Source organism: Hemitrygon akajei, chromosome 3 (genome assembly GCF_048418815.1).
Source record: "Hemitrygon akajei chromosome 3, sHemAka1.3, whole genome shotgun sequence".
Lineage (NCBI taxonomy): Eukaryota > Metazoa > Chordata > Chondrichthyes > Myliobatiformes > Dasyatidae > Hemitrygon > Hemitrygon akajei.
Window position 1 is genome coordinate 73,674,236 of NC_133126.1, and position 20,887 is coordinate 73,695,122.

Below are 20,887 nucleotides of genomic sequence, written 5' to 3' on the forward strand. Positions count from 1 at the left end.
CTCAATGAACTATGGTCAGCTAGGGTTTCTAATATAAATTTTAATGAAATCCCTACTAGACTCATAGAGCTATAGAACAGTACAGCACAGAAACAGGCCCTTTGACCTTGCTGGTAAAGAATGGCATCAAATCAGTAGAAAGGTGTGGAAGGCTCAGAAGATGTAGAACCCTTGTGGGTTGAGTTAAGAAACTGCAAGGGTAAAAGGACCCTGATGGAGGTTATATACAGGTCTCCCAACAGTCGTTAGATGTGGAGCACAGATTACAATGGGAATTACAAAAAGTATGTCTAAAGGGCAATGTTAGGAAAGTCATTGGAGATTTCAACTTTGAGAAAATCAGGTTGGTAATGGATCTCAAGAGAATGAGTTTGTTGAATGTCTTTTGTGATGGCTTTTTAGAGCGGTTTGTCATAGAGCCAACTAAGGGGATTAGTTATACTGGATTGAGTGTTATGAATGAACCAGTGGCGATTAGGGAGCTTAAGATAAAAGAACCTTTAGGAGACAGTGATCACAATATGATTGAGTTCAACATGAAATTTGATAGGGAGAAAGTAAAGTCTGAAGTAGCAGTATTTCAGTGGAGAAAAGGAAATTACAGTGGGATGAGAGAGGAGTAGGCCTAAGTAGATTGGAAGGAGATAGGGGTGACAACTGAGCAGCAATGGTGTGAGTTTCTGGGAACAATGAGGAATGTACAGGATAGATATATTCCAAAAATTAAGAAATACTCAAATGGCAAAACAGTACAACTGTGGCTGAGAAGAGAAGTCAAAGCTAATATATAAGCGAAAGAGAGGGCATACGATAAAGCAAAAATTAGTGGAAGATAGAAGATTGGGAAGCTTTTAAAAACCTACAGAAAGCAACTGAAAGAATCATTAGGAGGTGTGGTGATATCACATGGCATGTGTAAGAACGTGATTGGAAAGAGCTATGAGCATGAGCAGAACTGACAGAATGATTGAGAAGCTTGTAGGTTAAGACGTGGTTTTTGTTTGCTGTTGTAAATAAAAGTTCTAGTTATGTTCTTCCAGAATATGTGTCTTTATGAGTAACCCATGGTACGTATAAAGAACACAACATGGTGTCAGAAGTCGGTCTGGAAGAATAATTTGTTTTGCTAACACGGGAGAAGCAAAGATAATCGAAAAAGAGCGCCAACTTTTCTGTTGTTTGCTAACAGCTTAAAGAATGGAAGGTTTGCAACCCCCATCGATGCTTCAGCTGACTGGAAATGTAACTGAAAACTGGAAAAGATTTAAACAGTGTTTTGAAATTTATTTATCGGCGATCGGAGCAGATAAGAAAACAGAGAAAATGAAAGTTGCGATTCTACTCCACATGATTGGGATGACACAATTGAAGTATATAACCATTTTACTTTTGAAAATGGAGATAGTTTGAATCTAAAAGCAATAATCAACAAGTTTGAAGCGTTTTTTTTTTGTATACCGAAGCTCAATGTGACGTATGAACGGTACAAATTCTTTACATGCAAGCACAATGCTGGTCAAACGATTGATTAATTTGTTACGGAATTGAGAAATCTCAGTAAAACATGTGAGTTTGCAGAGCTTACAGACTCTCTCATTAAAGACAGACTTGTTTGCGGCATTTGGGATAATGGTCTGAGAGAAAGATTGGAATTTGGAAAAAGCTGTGGCACTCTGCAAATCTTCGGAGACTGTAATGTTGCAGGCTAAAAGGCTTTTTATCGAGAATGACAGCATAGACGCTGTAAAGCGGGAACAAATTAGAAAAAATAATGAAGTGACAACGAAACCGACAGAGAGCAAGACGTCATCTGAAAGAAAAATAACTTTGTGATCACTGTGGGCAGCAGCACCAACCTAAAATCTGTCCAGTATATCGGAAAAAATGCAACATCTGTGGTAAGATTAATTATTTTTCACGCAGTTGCAGAAGTAGAAACAAAATAAAACAAGTAAATGCAGTGCTTGAAAATGAACGTGATGAGTTTTATATAGATGTGCTTTGTGAAAACAAAGTAAGAATGACTGGACTATTCCAATGCAAGTGAACCAAAACAATATTCTGTTTAAACTGGATACTGGAGCACAAGTAAATGTTCTTGCAGAATCTGAGTTTAATGCATTAAAGCCAAGACCAAAGTTACATCAGACAAATGTAAAAGTGACTGGGTATTCAGGTGCAGACATTCTAATTAAAGGAACATGTGTGGCAAAAGTATCACACAAAAATATGGTTCACACGCTTTCATTTGTGATCATGCCTAAGAATGTACAGTCAATACTTGGTTTATCTGCCTGTGAGAGATTGGATTTGGTGAAAAGAGCTTTGTCCTGGACAGTGACACAGAGTCAGAATACAGTGACTGGATGAAAGAGTATGAGGACTTGTTCAAAGGGTTTGGTTATCTTCCAGGAGAGCACATGATTAAAATTGACAACACAGTGCCACCCATAGTACATCCATGTAGAAAAGTGCCTTTTGCTTTACGTGATCAATTGAAAATAGAGCTTGACAGAATGGAACGATTAGGAGGCATACAAAAAATTGATGAACCGACTGAATGGGTCAATTTGCTTGTTATTGTTGATAAGGAAAATGGAAAACTGAGGGTTTGCTTAGTTCCAAGCGCCTTGAATCGAGCCATTTCAAATTGCCTACTCGTGAAGAAATCATGTCACAGTTTGCTAATGCAAAGTACTTTAGTAAATTAGATGCATCCTCTGGATTCTGGCAACTTAAACTAGATGAATTGAGTTCAAAGTTGTGTACCTTTAACACTCCTTTTGCCAGATACTCTTTTCTTAGGCTTCCATTTGGAATTGAATGAGCTCCTGAAGTGTACCATAAAACTATTCACATGTTATATGAGCACATTGAGGCCGTAGATACTTCCATGGACGATATTATTGTTTGGGGATCATCTAAACAAGAGCATGATGCCAGACTTGGACAAGTCTTTGAGGCAACTCGCAAGGCAAACCTGAAATTGAATAAAGACAAATGTCAGCTAGGAGTGACTGAACTTACCTTTGTGGGTGATATCATCAGCAAAGAGGGTGTGTGTCCTGATCCATTGAAGGTTTCTGCTTTTGAGAATATGCCAAGACCGCAATGTAAAAAAGATGTTCAAAGGTTTATGGGAATGGTCAACCACATGGGAAAATTCATACCCAATCTTTCGGAACAGCTTGCTCCATTGAGGCAGCTAACAGAAAAGAAAAATGAATGGAGCTGGAATCATGAACAGGAGAAGGCATGGCAAAATCTCAAGAAAGTGCTCACCAAAGAACCTGTGTTGAAATTCTGTGATGCTGAGAGATTCATCAAAATCTCATGTGATGCATCTCAACCAGGCTTGGGGGCAGTATTACTCCAAAAACATGATAAGGAATGGCTACCAGTAGCATATGCATCTCGTGTATTATCCAATCCAGAAACAAGGTATGCCCAAATTGAAAAAGAATTGCTCAGCATTATGTTTGCTTGTTAGAGATTTCATCAGTTTGTGTCGGGGCAATCTATTGATGTTGAAAGCGATCATAAGCCTTTGATTGCATTATTTAACAAACCTTTAAGCGACTGTCAAATTGCAAAGTTATGCGTTGAAAGTGTCATACACACCTGGAAAGTTCATGTACGTGGCTGACACACTTTCCAGAGCTGTGGATCCAACAACAAAAGACAGTCACAGGAATGTTATTGATGTTCAGGTATTTATTGATATGGTCATAGAAACTGTACCTGTTGCTCCCAAAAAGTTGGAACAGCTGTGTCTGGAGACAGAGAAGGACAAAATTCTCAATCAGGTAATGCAAGTGGTGATGGATGGATGACCAGATAATACAATAGTATCATTAAATATACACTTGGGTAGGTACATGCAGGTGCAGGGTATAGACGTGGACCAAATGCAGGAAATTGGGACAGGTTGAGTGGGTACATGGACTTGTTGGGCCATATTCATGCTGTATTGTTCCATGACTATGGCTCTAACAAGGTCAGTACATACAGAGATAGCGACAGGTACTACAAAGGATCTTTAGAAAGCTACGAGACAGAAAACAGAGAGTAGAGTTAAATGGGATCATGGGAACATTATCAAGAGAAGGAGACCATTTGGTTCATTCTGTTACATGAGAAAGAGCTACTGCTTGGAAGTGAAGGATGCATGACCAGCAATGTCTTCTCCAACCCATTCCACCTTCCAATGCTTGGTTAATCACCTGCTGGCCATAGCTCAAACAAATCTAACCATTCAACAGCTGATTAAACTGTGCCTTTCTAAAGTAGGTTTATATTGTTTTCTTAAAGTGGATTCCAATAATTTGCCTACAATGGAAGTTATGCCAATTGGCCTGAAATTCATACCTTTTTAACCATTTAGGCTTAACACTTAACCCATCAGTTAAAATTAACTTACTGAATGTGCCATAGGAATCCTCTGTGTATTATGCATTTACAATAACTAAGTTAAATTGGGTCAATTAATATCTCGTTCTGTTGCTGTCTCAGTGCTTTTGCACTTATCAGGAATGTTTATAAATTTGCCCTTCATTCTCCCTTGAGAAGGGTAACTTCCATCAATCTATTTGCCTGATTTTTGTTACTTATTTCAATTTATGCAGCCCCTCTTTATGATCCTCATGTAATATCTTTCCTTCACACATCACTTACATTTTTGATCAATATTGCCATTAGCCTCCCTCTATTTTGATCAGCTTCAATATTTCATCTAAAATCAATGTTACCATAAAAGCTGTCTATCAGTGCCTATCAATATCCTCTAGTCACCTTCCTTATTTTCAAATCTAATACTGAAACATTAATAAAATCACAGAATACTGCCTTACAATAAATCATGACAACCACTCTAAATCTGAGAACTAAACACATTACAAATACTATGCATCAGCAGAGAAATTACATTTACTTGGTGTATTTGCACAAAAATTAAGTCTGAATTGGAAAAATGGTGTGGTTTTGCTCTATTATGATGAGCTTCCATTTTGGTAACTAGTATTTTTTTGCTGGATTGTTAGTTGAAAATTAACAACTTTGAACATTAATAGTTTGTGATTTTTAACGCTGATTTTTGTCACTGTTGTTTCATTCCACTGCAGTTCTTGAGGTTTTGTTTTTAATAACTGACTAAACTTGTTGAGTTCCTTTTAACACCATCATTTACAGCAGATTACCCTACTGTTTGCTGCACCTGGAATGGTTGTTCAAAATGTCAATTTATCATCTGACCTAATGTTTTCATGGAATTCAAAGGAAGATTTTTAGCTGAGGTGGCTCACGTTTGATGGTTTAAATCTCTGGCAATGTTAATATTTCTTGAAAATTAATATTCCCTCTTTATTTTTAGGCAGCTCAAGGGGGTGGACACCGAACCCTTCTTTATGGTCATGCTATTCTTCTCCGGCATGCATATAGTGGAATGGTGAGTACAGTATAGCGATTAAATGCCATAGATGGGGTTAACAGGAATAATATTGTTGAAACAGAGCAATGCCTTGCAAGTTGGAATGGGCATGTGTCACAATACCTGCAAATGAATTAGAGTCACATTCAAGTTCCTTTTCCTGACTACTTAGAAAATAAAAATGAGAAATGGGAAATAGAAGTCCAGCTAGCATCTTATCAACGAACTGAGACAGGAAGGGAAGGTGTAGCAGAAGTTGGATTAAATTAAAGAAGATCAACGATCTTAAAATTTCAGACTGAGAATGGGAATCATTGGAGTACAAGAATACAGCAAAGAAAATGAGACAAACACGAGGAAATCTGCAGATGCTGGAAATTCAAACAACACACACAAAATGCTGGTGGAACACAGCAGGCCAGGCAGCATCTATAGGGAGAAGCACTGTCGACGTTTCGGGCCGAGACCCTTTGTCAGGATGAACTGAAAGGAAAGATAGTAAGAGATTTGAAAGTAGTGGGGGGAGGGGGAATTGCGAAATGATAGGAGAAGACCGGAGGGGGTGGGATGAAGCTAAGAGCTGGAAAGGTGATTGGTGAAAGTGATACAGAGCTGGAGAAGGGAAAGGATCATGGGACAAGAGGCCTCGGGAGAAAGAAAGGTGGGAGGGGAAGCACCAGAGGGAGATGGAGAACAGGCAGAGTAATGGGCAGAGAGAGAGAAAAAAAGCAAACAACTAAATATGTCAGGGATGGGGTAAGAAGGGGAGGAGGGGCATTAACGAAAGTTAGAGAAGTCAATGTTCATGCCATCAGGTTGGAGGCTACCCAGCCGGTATATAAGGTGTTGTTCCTCCAACCTGAGTTTGGATTCATTTTGACAGTAGAGGAGGCCATGGATATACATGTCAGAATGGGAATGGGATGTGGAATTAAAATGTGTGGCCACTGGGAGATCCTGCTTTCTCTGGCGGACAGAGCGTAGGTGTTCAGCGAAATGGTCTCCCAGTCTGCGTCGGGTCTCAACAATATATAAAAGGCCACACTGGGAGCACCGGACGCAGTATACCACAACAGCCGACTCACAGGAGAAGTGTCGCCTCACCTGGAAGGACTGTCTGGGGCCCTGAATGGTGGTGAGGGAGGAAGTGTAAAGGCAGGTGTAGCACTTGTCGGAAATGGACCAGGTAAATTTGAGGGCAGGGTGAAAGTTGGAGGCAAAGTTAATGAAGTCAACATGGTCAGCATGCGTGCAGGAGGCAGCGCCAATGCAGTCAACAATGTAGCAAAGGAAAAGAGGGGGACAGATACCCGTATAGACTTGGAACATGGACTGTTCCAGAAAGCCAACAAAAAGGCAGGCATAACTGGGACCCATGCGGGTGCCCATGGCTACACCCTTGCTTTGGAGGAAGTGGGAGGAGCCAAAGGAGAAATTATTGAGAGGAAGAACTAATTCTGCTAGTGATGCATCATCAATAACTCACTCTGAGACGTAAAGGGGAGATATCGGCTTTTATTGACTGGAAGAAGGAACAAACAGTGGTTGACCACCATACTACATCCTGGAGACAGAGAGGCCGGGCTCAGACCTCCATCACCTTTATACAGGGGTCAGTGGGAGGAGCCAAAGGAGCAGTCAGCAGGGGGCGTGTCCAGACAGGTATATGTAGTTCACCACAGCTAGACAGAGGAGAGTGGTGGTAGAGTGGAATTAGTTAGGTCTAGAATCCAAAAAGAAGCAAAGAGCTTTGAGACCGTCCGGGTGGAAAATGAGACACTCTCCTTTGTGTACTTTGAAATTGCCTATTTCAAAATGGTTCTGAAACTTGTTAAAAATACAAGTGCATGTAATATGAAATGATTTAGTATATAAAATCACATCTGCAAAATCTGAGCCATTGCGTGAGTTTATATACTAAGTCATTTCATATTGCATACACTTGGTGAAATTACTGTGATGAAACTATCAGTGTTGTCTGCCATTATGCTATTGCGCCATCAGGAATTTCTATCAGTGCTGCTTCATAAGGAGTATGGTTTTACATACATCTATACAATATTTTGAAATAGCTAATAAATTTATAGGAACTTTTTATAATTTTCCAATGTTTTAAAATATCCTAAAAATTTCAATTTTCTGGCTGCATTTCACTCAGATAAATATTTTCAAACTGCAGAAGGTTTCTTAATGATAAAACTGTTTTAGATTTGTGATATTTCAGCTTTAAACTTAATCTTGTCTATGCTGTTATGTTTATTTGAAGTTATATAAAATGTTTATAATGTTAACCTCAAAAATGTTTTTTTTTCCTGGTTTGCTGTCTGTGGAAAGTGATAATAAAACCAATTTATTGAGATCACAGAAGGCTCTGAACTTTATCCCTGACAACACCCAAAAGATGAAGTGCATGCCACATAGATCATTTATTTTCTGTGAGGAATTTTCCTCAACATCAGCAATGTAAACTGTCATCCTGTCTCTGGATGAAATGCACAACCATTTGATTTACAAAGGCCTTCTAAGAATTGGTAACAAGAAGCATTCGATAGCATCTGGTCTGGTTCCTGTATCCAGGTCTGGAAAACTGCAACGTGTAGCACTGTTTGTGGTATAACTGTCCATTTTCTTCATCCAATATTGTTTTCTCTATATCTGAAACTGCATTCTCAAGTGGTGGACTTAGCAAACAGGGATGAGTACCTTAACGTTATCCTACTGTGGTGAACTACATATACCTGTCTGGACACGCCGCCCCCCCCGCTGACTGCTCCTGTGGCTCCTCCCACAGACCCCTGTATAAAGGTGATTGGAGGCACTGCTCCTCCCTCAGTCTCCAAGATGTTGTGTGGTGGTCGTATATCTCGCCTCACGTCTCCGAGAGTTATTGATGGTGCATCACCTACATTATTCATAAGGGAATTTAGAAAGCACTTTTTTCATGCAAAGGAAGGTCAAAATCTCCTCCCATGCCTCCCGCAATTCTATCACCTTAAAAAGCCAGGCCCATAGAAGGTTTTAAACCCAGAAGACAAGTGTTTTTCTATGTAAGGATATTAAGGAACATGAAAGAAAAGATGGAGTGTAAGTGGGGTTAATTTTTAGAACAACAATATTCTCATTGAATACAAGGGATTAGTCTGTTCTAATTCTTTCCAGCATCTGCAAAGTATCATGGTAATATTTCAATGCAAAGTATGCATTCTGATAACTGGAATGTAAAACACTTCAGAGTTTGAAAATCATGAAATATCAAAAATAATATAAGTATGAACCATTCTGGTTAGATTTTTTCACAAGATTATTACTTTTATGTTATATTTTAAGAACATAAGTAAATAAATTAAATATTATGTTTGCGACATATAACCATCGGGCTGTGTCAGCCATTTATTCAGTTATTGTTAATGATGACATGAGGGCACATGATTTTTTAAAACTTATTTTAAATTGTTCCTTCATAGTATTTGACTTGTTTGACAACAACAAGGTCATTGACGGACAAGTTAGCTTTTGATGTTGGTCTGCAGGAAGATTCATCCGGTAAGGGAATATGCTCTTTTATCTTTTATATTTTCTGACAGTACTTTTTATTCTTCTCACTGGTCTATGGTGAGTCCTAAATACTGAATATTTACCTGTAATGATTTTGTGCAATGAAAAATTATATGTTATTTCATCTGTTACAAATTGCAAAAACAGGTAAACCCTTTTTCCATTGCTTGATAAGACTCCTGTTTCCTTGAAACTTTTTTTTTCTGTTCAGCTGGAATAAAGTTGAGTAAAGACTTTTAGGAATTTGTTTTAATAGTGATAATCTTCCTAATCAAACACACCATTTGTTTAGGTGAAGCCTGTTGGTGGACTATACATCCTGCTTCCAAACAGCGATCTGAAGGAGAGAAGGTACGAATTGGTGATGACCTTATTCTGGTCAGTGTTTCATCAGAGCGATACTTGGTAAGTATACAACACATAAGCATGTCACATTGCTGTGTATTTTTTTTGTTCTGGTAACTGTCCACTTGATTGTAGCTATGTTCTATTGTAGCATACTTCCATCTCCAATGGCAACATACAAGTAGATGCCTCCTTTATACAGACACTGTGGAATGTCCACCCTATATGTTCAAGCAGTGATGTAGTAGAAGGTGAGTCCTTTACCAATTCATTTGTAACATAAAGATTATGGTTATGTTCCTTAATTTCAGTGTACTAAATTATTTTGCATTTATTTTCTCTCTCTAAGCTATGTATTTGCATTCCGTATTCTTACTTTAAAAATTATGTTTTGTTTTTGGTTTGCTCTAAAGGAGCTACTGAGGGCTTAAGATGGCAGCAAATAAAACACAAGGTAACGTTTGTTAACATGTACTCACTCCATTTTCTTCTCTGTAAGGGTTTCTGAATGGTGGGCATGTGCTACGACTTTTCCACGGCCATGATGAATGTCTGACCATCCCACCTGCAAACCAGAGAGAGGAAGAGTATGTGTAAGTTTCAGCACAGCCATTTCAAACACATTTTCAAAATGTTCCTGTTTGCAGTCCTGCTGTTCATGTTATTTTGCTACATTTGCATTCATTTTTATTGTAAAGCACCTGAATGAAAAGCAGTATTATGAAGAAAATGCTCATTCATATTGTTAATTTCCCGAGGGGGGTAATTCTGTAATGTAATTATGTTAAACTAATTTTAAATATTTGAAAATAGCATCTGGTTCTAAGTTTTACAAATTGAGAATAAACTTGATAAGCCAATCTTTAAGTGCAAACATGCATAATGGTCTTCTATGCAGATACTTCTGTGGTCTCTTAAGCAGATACTGTATAGAAGGCATATAATGTCACCAGAAAGGAACAACCTTTTGTGTGCAGGTCCCAAGGCAATTATCAAATATTGCCATTTGCTCCGGTTTTCAACTACTACATCTGAAATTTTCAGACACTGCAGTGAGTAACATCTTTTCAAGCCATTTAAAATAGCTTGGGATCTTTAGACCTGGCAGACTTGAGCCTCCATGCTGCCCAGTGAGTGAGTGCAGCAGCTGGAAGCTCTATTGTCTCAGGAAATAGGGCTGCTGGGTAAGGCTGCAGGTAAAGCTGAAACACAGGGCCCTAACAACACACTCAAAATGCTGGAGGAACTCAGCAGGCCCACCAGCATTTTGTGTGTGTTGCTTGGATTTCCAGCATCTGTTGATTTTCTCTTGTTTGTGATTTGATTACTACATGGGGCCCTAAGGCTACTCTTCCCTACCATTCTCCTGGCTTTTATACAGCGTCTGGAAAATAAAATTGACAACCTCGGAGCATGATTGCAATACTAGAGGGACATCAGGGTCTGTTACATACTGCACTTTACAGACTGTCATTATAGGGGCACCTCAGGGAGGCATGCTTAGTCAATTGCTCTACTCACTCTACCTTCATAATTGTATGGTTATGCACAGCTCAAGCACCATCTATAAAATTCACTGATGACACCACTGTTGTTGGCAAAATCTCAGGTGGTGACGAGGCGATTAAAGGAGCAATTTAGATTGGCTAACTGAGCAATGCCTCAGATACAACCTTGCAGTCAATGTCAGGAAGACTAAGGGATAGATTGTAGACTTTGGAAAGGGAAATTGGAAGAAGAGACTCCAGTTCTCATTGATTGTGCAATGATGGAAATGGTGAGCAGCTTCCTGAGCGTCAATATCTCAAACATCTTTCCTGGACCAAACAGGTTGATGTAATCATGAAAAAGGCAGTGGGTGGCTCGACTAAAATGTAGAACGTCGCTGTCACTGTAAAACTTCAGTAACTTGTCTCTCTGTTTCTTTAAATCATATACAGTGGTAGTTCCGACACCATATTCTTCAGTAAGATGCCGCACAGACTCACCATGATCAAGCTTCTGCAATAACTTCACTTTCTGCATTATGATAATGATAGATGCTTCCTTCTCTTTTTCTCATTGTTACCCATTAGGGTACCTGCAGCTCTTTTTGGCATTTTCACAGTGAAATTAAACACAAAGTCAACAGTGAAAACAGCATATCAGCGAACAGCAAACGCACGTGTAACCAGTACGAGCGCTGAGCCACAACTGACGTTTGGCGGCCTCTGCTAGTGCTGCCACATCACACCTGAGTGATGTCAGCTGTTGGCGAAAAAAACTTTGGTTTTTGGAGTTTTTTGGATTTCAGAACTTCGGATAAGGGATTGTGGACCTGTACTACGAAGCCAACTCAGATAGGTCCCTTTGAAGTAATTTAATCACACATCCTTTCTGGTTGTTTCCATACTTCATAGAGTGACCACACCCTTCCTCCAGCTCCAAACTCACACTCAATTTGTTGCCTTAATATACTGTATGCTACATTTAATTTTATGTCATTACTACATTAATAGAACAAGTAAAACAAATGAACTTTCTGTTTTTATTGGCATGAAATATTATAATTTGACAATATTAGGAGTTTTTGTCATTATCAGTGTTGTTGTATTCATTAGGAGACTGGCACCAATTAGGCTGGAACATCTGAAATTATATCTGTATCTGCAAATTTATTTCAATCTTCACAGTAATCAATGGAATACTAAACTGGAAGCAAACTAGGCACTGCCACACTATACAAAATGTTAGCTTTTATTTGGTAGGATTTTTAAGAACACAAATGTTTTAAAGTTGTGTGGAGTCTGTTGATTTCTTACCCAGCAGCAAAATGAGGCAATGATGCAGATTGCTGGTACCCTTTGTTCAATCAGGAAAGGAGAAATCTTAATAAAAATTGCCCGATACCTTTGACAAACATTAGTTTGTAATCTGTTTGCAGAACAGTTAACTATGAAAGTGGGGAAGCAGGATTCTTTGCCAGATCATTATGGCGTGTGGAACCTCTTCGAATCAGGTAATTTTAAGACATTTAAGCTTTAGAGCACAGTAAAAGTTTTAAGGTTTTCTGTCTAACACTGAGATTTGAGGTGTAAATATTCTCTTCAACTGTTTCCTACTCAAATAGCTCAAACGTCCTTGCATAGTATGGTAGAAATTTATTCTGCTCACTATAGACCAAGCATTGAGTAAGGATATTGTTTTGAGGCCTTGTGATGAAATGAATCAGTATATTGAGACCATAGCAAGATCTTCATTGACAGGAATAAAAGACATACCTTCCCCTTTCTGTTCCTGAGGAAGGATGAGGTATAAATATGCATAATAAAATAGTTGGCTATGGACTGCTCCACCTTTCATTTTCCTGCCACATCCCTTAAAAATATTCTATTTTGACCTTGACAATACTTAATGATGCAGATGCCATAGCCCCCTGGAGTAGGGACTGTTGTGTATATTTAATATTTAAATATACTTGAGTAATTTTGTTTATATATTTGTCATTTCAGCATTCTTGTCTGTTTAAGTAATTCATAGCGAGTTATATCTATAAATATATGAAATGCATAGGTCATCAAGCTATACCATATGGTACATGTGCACCTCACGTAAAGTAAACACCAAGTTAGATTCACATTTCGGACTGCTGTATCTTCCTTTGAATTAGCTTAATGATTTGGAGTTACAAACATAACAGAGACCCCTGACATTCACAACATTTCGAAAGAAGAAGTTGCTCTTGATTTCAGCTTCAAGACTCCCTTTGGAAGTCTTAGACTAAGCTGTTCAAATCAGGAAACCTGACCTTCACAAGAAATTGAGATATGACCTCTTTACAGTCATCAGGGATGCTAAAAAAAATACCAGTCCCAAGAAAAGTACCAGATTAGCTCTCAGTTGTAGCAGGGCTAGCATGCTACAGACCAAAAGCAGGTAGCGTCACTGACAACAGCATGTCCTTCCTGATAAGTTTTCAGCAGAGGGGGATTGGAATATCACCACCTGTCCTGACAACTTCCAAAGAACCTGAGCCCACTGTAGATATAAAATCAGTCTGACAAAGCCTGAACCTGCAGAGAGCAGCTAGTTCAGATGGTATCCTAGCCATATCCTTGGATCCAGTCCAGATCAGTTTGTGGGAATACTTACAGATATTTTAACCTCTCCCTGCTTCAATGTAAGGTTCCCACCTGCTTCAAGGAGACCATTATCATCCCGGTACCTAAGAAAAACAAGGTAACATGTCTTAATGACTAAGGCCTGGGGCTCTGATATCTCCCATTATTGAGTGCTTCAAGCCCCTGGTCATAGTGGACTGTATCTCAAGTAATAATGAGTTGGAGTATAGGAAAGAGATAAGGAGCCTAGTCATCTAGTGTCATGACAACAACCTTTCCCTTAATGTTGACAAATAAAAGAGCTGGTCATTGACATCAGATCGTGGGGGGTGGGGGTGGTAGTGGAATGGTACACATCCTCCTGTTTACAGTAATGGTGCTGAAGTCAACAAGAGGATTGAGACTTCCAATTTCCTTAGAATGAACATCACCAATAGCCTGTTCTGGTCTAACTATGTAGATGCCACAGCCAGGAAAGCTGACCAGCACCTCCACTTCCTTAGGAGACTAAAGAAATTTCGCATGTCCCCTTTGCACCTCACCAACTATCATTAATGCGCTGCAGGAAGCTCCTTTCTCAATGTATCATGGTTTGATATGGCAAGTGCTCTGCAAGTAACTGCAAGAAACTGCAGAGAGTTGTGGACACAGCTTAGCACGTTATGGAAAGCAGCCTCACCTCCATGGACACTTTTTGTTGTCCCAATAGACCAGCCAATATAATCAAAGTCTCCTCACACCCTAGACATTCTCTCTTCTCACCCTTCCATGGGGCAGAAGACGGAACAGCCGGAAAGCACGTACCACCAGGTTCAAGGATGGCATCTATCCAATGCGATAAGACTATTGAATGTTTCCCTAGTATGATAAGATAGATTTGTCCTCTCTATCGCTATGACCTTGCACCTTATATCTACCTACATTGCATTTCCTTTGTACCTTCCCACTTTATACTGTACTCTGTTACTGCTTTACGTTGTTCTATCTCAGTGTACTTCTGTAATGAATTGATCTGTATGGTAGTATGCAAAAAAAAAATTTCAATATACCTTGGCACATATGACAATAATAAACTCAGTTATTAATTTAAAAGACAGAAAACCCGCTGAAGGGTTTTGAACCTGATAAATTGATTCCCTTTTGCTTTTGACAAATGTTGCCTGACCTGCTGCATGTCTCCAGCATGTTCTCTTTTTATTTCAGCCACATGATGCCCACTTACACCAATACCTCCTGCCAAAGCTCCTCAGGATAATTCATGATTCATTAAGATCTCCTCCCATTCTTCCAAACTCCAGGGGTACAGATCCAGTCTGTTTAATCTTTCCACATAATATAATCTCTTTTTTAAAATTCTTTTTTTTTTGTAATTTTTTTTTGAAGTTCATCATCAAACAAACATTTCCATAAGATGTAATATAACCTCTTCTTAAGAGCAAAGTTCAATGGAAGAAGTAAGGGGTAAAAGGTAAAAATATAGGCATGTAAGATTAAGAGTGCCTATTCAGTCCCTGGAGTTTCTCTGCCGCGTTGGAATGAGATAATAGTGTATTTATTATAGAGTCACAGAGAGAAACGGCATGGAAACAAACTTTTCAACCCATCAAGTCCACATTGACCATTAACAGCTTATTTACACAAATACCATATTATTCTTTTTCTCCCTATATTCTCATAAACTCCCCCAGATTTTATCACTTACCTACATATGAGGAGTAATTTACAGTGGCCAATTAACCTCTAAATTAATTAACCTAGCACATGTTGCTGGGATGTGCGAAGAAACCAGATCACTGAGAGGAAACCCACATGATCCACAGAGAGAATGTGCAAACTCTACACAGAGAGCACCGGAAGGCAGGTTTGAATTTGAGTCTCTGGTTTGATGTGGCAACCAGCTGCACCACTGTATTCAACTCCTCTCTCAGGCTTCATCCCATACCTGGCACTGTATTCAACTCCTCTCTCAGGCATTCCATACCTGTGACTTTAAAATTGGAACCGACGCAACTTCCATTGTGTTTCAGGCTAAGAACTTCACATTCCCTGACTGTTGCTTTGGGGGAAACATATTTCAGTTATCACTTAACCTTCGTATTCCAAAACTATGCTGTGTTGTTCCCAAATCCTTCATCAGAGAAAAAATATCAAAAAGACTGTCTGCAAAACTGAAAACAAATCAAGTTCAGAAAGCTAACTCTCAGAATTTAAAATTTTATGTCAGGTAATATTCTAGTAAGCTTGCACCATACTCAATGCTAATATATCCTTGCTAAAACATGTACCTTAAGTTAATCATACCAGCTTTCTGCCATTTGACCAACTAAATTCCTTCATTTTTCCACAGCTCCTGTAATTGTGATAGAGATAAAAGGAAATTAATTCTCTCAAGGCACATTATTTCAAAATATTGTTGCTTATTAAAAATATGCTGTTATATCTATATTCCTGCCTGCTTTTTTCTTTCCCTCAATTAGTTGGAGTGGCAGTCATATAAAGTGGGGCCAGTCATTCCGCCTACGACACCTTACCACAGGCCTGTATCTGGGCTTAGTTCAAGATCAGGGCCTTGTGTTACTGGATCCCATTAAATCAGACACCAAAACAACAGCATTCTGTTTTAGAATGTCAAAGGTATGTTGATAGAAAAGACTTTCTGTTACATAGTATTGAACATAATCACTAAGAAGTAAAGAAACTGTTACTGGTTTTATTCTCATGGATTTTTCATTATTGTTTGTCATATTAGGTGCCAATTTTATCTCCGGGCCTTTTCTTTTGGTGAATGGATGATTGAGATGAGATAGAAACTCATTCTTTATTCCCCATGTCTGATGTAGGGTGTTTTAATTCCTTTTTTAAAATGAACCTGCCCTGAAACCTGCAGAAAGTGGCTACTAACCTTCTGCAAATCGGGTGGCCTGCAGCAGAGGGCACGCTTGGACAGGAAGTCGTTTGGATTGGAAAGTTTATCCAAACTTTTCATTTGGAGGTACAGGGTGCAGGACCTTCTGCATTCACTGCCTATCTCAGCTAGGCAGTGAATCTACAGTGGTTCCTGCTCAGGCTACAGTTAGTTTTGCATTTGAAGCCCTGCAATATCATTGTGCCTGTGTAGAGTAATGAGAACCAAATGGCCTTTGGGTGAGTAGCTTAGCTTTTCATAAAGATGCTGAAGTAGAATTCAAGGCAGCATATCCAAATGTTTCTCTGTTATGTGTGTTCCCCAACCCACCCAAATTCCATTTTCGGCCAAGTACATGAGGTTACAATATTCCCATTTTTTTACCATTATCTGAGAAAAAGTCATGAAAAGTAAAGGTCTGAAGATGTACCAGACTGTCCTTGCTCAAATTTGTATATCTAATGTTTTTTTTTCAGATAAACTGCGAAATAATGGAAAGAAGCTTAAAATTAAGCTCGATGGGGGAAAGTTTAATTCACATTTAAGCTTAGTGTTTGCATAGTATATTTGTGACACCTTGGATTTTGTGCCATGCATTAAAAGAATTGCAAAAAACTATTGAATATCTTTCTTTTATTCTATGTAAATATCAAAGGAAAAGCTGGACTTGCACCCAAAACGAGATATAGAAGGTATGGGAGTCCCAGAAATCAAGTATGGTGATTCAGTTTGTATTATTCAGCATGTAGCCACTGGCCTCTGGTTAACATACCATGCTCCAGATGCCAAATCAGCACGTCTGGGACCTCTGAAGCGAAAGGTGAGTACATAGCTAGTATGACAAAAGTAATTTGTAATGTAGTTCTCATATAGTTCATAAGGAATAGCCTGATACACGATGCACAACTTGTTAAAGCAATAAAGATGATTCAAGGATAAATATCCACTCTTTGCCAGTGCTGATGATAGAGATAAACAATAGTAGTGGTTCCATGTTTTCAGCAAAGCACTATTCCATTGTTTAAATCTGAATTAGTAATACTCCAACTTTCACCCTGCCCTCAAATTCACCTGGTCCATTTCAGACACTTCCCTTCCCTTTCTCGATCTCACTGTCTCTATCTCCAGAGACAGCTTATCCGCCGATGTCTATTATAAACCAACGGACTTTCACAGCTACCTGGACTATACCTCATCCCACTCTGCAGCTTGTAAAAACACCATCCCCTTCTCGCAATTCCTCCATCTCTGCCGCATCTGCTCTCAGGATGAGGCTTTTCATTCTAAACTGAAGGAGATGTCCTTTTTAAAAGAAGGGGGCTTCCCTTCCTCCACCATCAATGCTGCTGTCATGCATCTCTTCCATTTCACGCATGTCTGCTCATACCTCATCCTCCCACCAGCCTACCAGGGATTAGGTTCCTCTTGTCCTCACCTACCACCCCACCAGCCTCCGCATCCAGCACATAATTCTCCGAAACTTCCACCACCTGCAACTGGATCCCACCACCAAGCACATCTTTCCCTCCCTCCCTCTTTCTGCTTTCCACAGGGATTGCTCCCTACATGACTCCCTTGTCCATTCATCCTTCCCCACTGATCTCCATCAAGGCAAGTGGAACAAGTGCTATGCCTGCCCCTACACCTCCTCCCTCACTACCATTCAGGGCTCCAAACAGTCCTTCCAGGTGAGGCGACACTTCACCTTTGAGTCTGTTGGGGTCATATACTGTGTTTGGTGCTCCCGGTGTGGCCTCCTGTATATCAGTTAGACCCAATGTAGATTGGGAAACCACTTCACTGAGCTTCTATGCTCCAGCTGCCAGAAGAAGCAGGATCTCCCAGTGGCCACACATTTTAATTCCACCTCCTATTCCCATTCCAATATGTCCATCCATGGCTTCCTCCACTGTTGTAATAAGGCCACACTTAGGTTGGAGGAACACCACCTTATATTTCATTCGAGCAGCCTCCAACTTGATGGCATTAACATCGATTTCTCAAACTTCCAGTAATACCTCCCATGCCCCCTTCACCTCTTCCCATCCCCTTTTCCCTCTCTCATGTCATCTCCTTGCCTGCCCATCACCTCCCTCTGGTGCTCCTTCCCACCCCCCACCCCCGACTTTGTTTCTTTCTTCCATGGCCTTCTGTCTCTTTCACCGATCAACTTCTAGTTCTTTGCTTCATCCCTTCCCCTCCAAGTTTCACCTATCGCCTGGTGCTTCTCTCTCCCCTCCCCCCACCTTTGAAATCTACTACTTGACTGTTTTCCTCAGGTCCTGCTGAAGGGTTTCGACCGGAAATGTCAACTGCGCTTTTTCTCATAGATGCTGCCTGACATGTTGAGTTCTTCAGCATTTTGTGTGTGTTGCTCAGATTTCCAGCATCTGCAGATTTTCTCTAATACATTTTTCCACTAACTGTACAATTCATTCATTGTCATTAGTATGTTCCTGCAAGCTGATTTTTTAAAAAAATAAGTGGGCAGATGATGCTTTCTGACTTGATAGGGCGTTCTCTTTAAAATTATACCAATTGTGTGGACCGGAGAAATTCAGGAAAAACAAAATCCCTTTCTTCAGCTTGGCATGGCTCTCAGGGCCAGTTGATCTGTTAATTTCCGAGTTAGTTTCCAGGAATTTGTATTGTATGCATGTTTTCATTTACTCACATGGAAAAATGTTGGACAAGTTTGTATTCATAGAAAGTTTCTTGGTTTCAGGTAATTCTGCACCAAGAAGGACATATGGATGATGGTGTAATTTTGCAACGTTGTCAAAGTGAAGAGTCACGAGCAGCTCGAATTATCCGAAAAACAACCATCTTATTTAATCAATTTATCAGGTACTTCGGAGAAAATATATCTTCTATGCTATATTTTCACTTGCTGAAATAGATTATTCATTACTCTTCACCTTTCAAAATGCTTTCATCTCAAAACTGAACTTATATTTCTATCCCTGAGTCATCAAGTTTGAAAGGTAATTCAAAGTCAGTATCTTCTATTGTTGCCATGGTTTTCACATAACTATAAATGTTTGTGAAAGCGGGTGCCAATCAATGGTTTAAATGGACATTAACTACTACTTTTTGTCAACCAAAGCTGATTTTATTCTCCTCTACTTTGACTTGTTATCAGTTAGATACAAATGCAGTTTGTTTTATTACAATTAAAGCAATGTGTCTTCATATGTTGTTCTGTTGGTTAAATATTTATGGTCAGCAGCAAAGGAGTGGTGTTTGTTTTTGTTGTCCCAGAGAAAAATGTTCTCTACAAACTTTCAGAGGACTTTAGAATGGATGTTTCCTTTATTCCACACCAGTTTGATTTTGGTGAGTAGCAGGCGGTCTGTGGCATCCAGTGACAGGCAATGGATTCTGCAAGGAAAATAGAAAAGCTTTGGATGAAGGAAGAAATGTAAATATCAGACCAAAAGATCTTAAAACAAAAAGCAACCAAATTATGAATGTCCTTCTGAGGAAATGGAACCTTCACTTTTAAGATTGTTTATTTCAGGATCAGAGAGGTTATTCTGCAGTAATTAAAGGTTGGTATGTAGTTTAAATTCAGTCACTCCTGACTGAGCAAGACATAATTTTTTCATTGTTCCTTATCATGTGAATTTATTTGAAGTTCTTGAAAAATGCATTTTTTTTTTTGATCCTCTGTGCAAGGAGGAACAGAATATCACCAACAGTAACGTTTTGCGTTTGTACATATAACTTTGCTCTAGCAGACATCAAAATTTCTATATAAAATGCTATCCTCCTTAGCTGCATGCTGCATCTCTTTGGGATCATTTCCAGAAATATGGTCAGTTTCTGTGTATTCGCTGGTGTTGACTGGCTCCATCTCTTTGAAACTTTCCATCACCCATTCACCATGGACTTTTGGGCTGAGTGATATTCTGTCATAAATTTGTGAAAATTGATTCCAGTTGATTATTAGGAAGACTAATCACAAACTACATTTGTTATTAATTGTTTCCATTTATCTTTTCAAGCTATGATAAGAACACAATCAACTCATATTAAATCTATTTCTTTCTTTTAACCTAACATACCATAGCTCCATTGTCAGGACTAACTGTTCTACTTGCACAATGTATTTCATCTCATTAGTATTCCCAGCATAATGTTGCTAAAATGCTTAGCCCTGATTTTTGCCATTTCTAAGTATGTTTTCCATAGTTTTCTCCTGGTCTCTTTTCCCATAAACTTCAATCTGAGATGTGCAATTAAATATTATTTACTTGATTTATTTGTACTTCCTTCTCTCCAGTCACTTTGAGTTTAAAGCTTCACCTGTCTTGTGACCTTTCCCTGTGGCATTACCCTTTCCACATTTTGCAGTCTCCAACAACCTTGTAATTTTTGTCTTCCTCTCTGTTTCCACCTCACTTGTTCCTTTCTTCCCCTTTGATGGCACAAATACTTTGTATTCTTTGACTCTCTTTCTTTAACCCTCTGGACAACCATTAAAGCCTCCGTTTCACTCAGACTCTTCATTGCTCCTCATAACTCATCCATGCTAGCTGGACTTCATTTTTTCAC

General features: G+C 39.2%; 1 protein-coding gene across 1 annotated transcript in view; it reads left to right on the plus strand.

The window, feature by feature from the left end:
• ryr3 (ryanodine receptor 3) overlaps positions 1-20,887 on the plus strand; it is a 374,648-nt gene that overhangs the window by 71,671 nt on the left and 282,090 nt on the right. Inside the window, 9 exon segments of the mRNA XM_073040132.1 lie at positions 5,369-5,443; positions 8,890-8,968; positions 9,273-9,385; positions 9,477-9,576; positions 9,825-9,918; positions 12,249-12,323; positions 15,903-16,059; positions 16,986-17,150; positions 19,056-19,177. Of these exon segments, the coding sequence (XP_072896233.1) occupies positions 5,369-5,443; positions 8,890-8,968; positions 9,273-9,385; positions 9,477-9,576; positions 9,825-9,918; positions 12,249-12,323; positions 15,903-16,059; positions 16,986-17,150; positions 19,056-19,177 (980 nt within the window).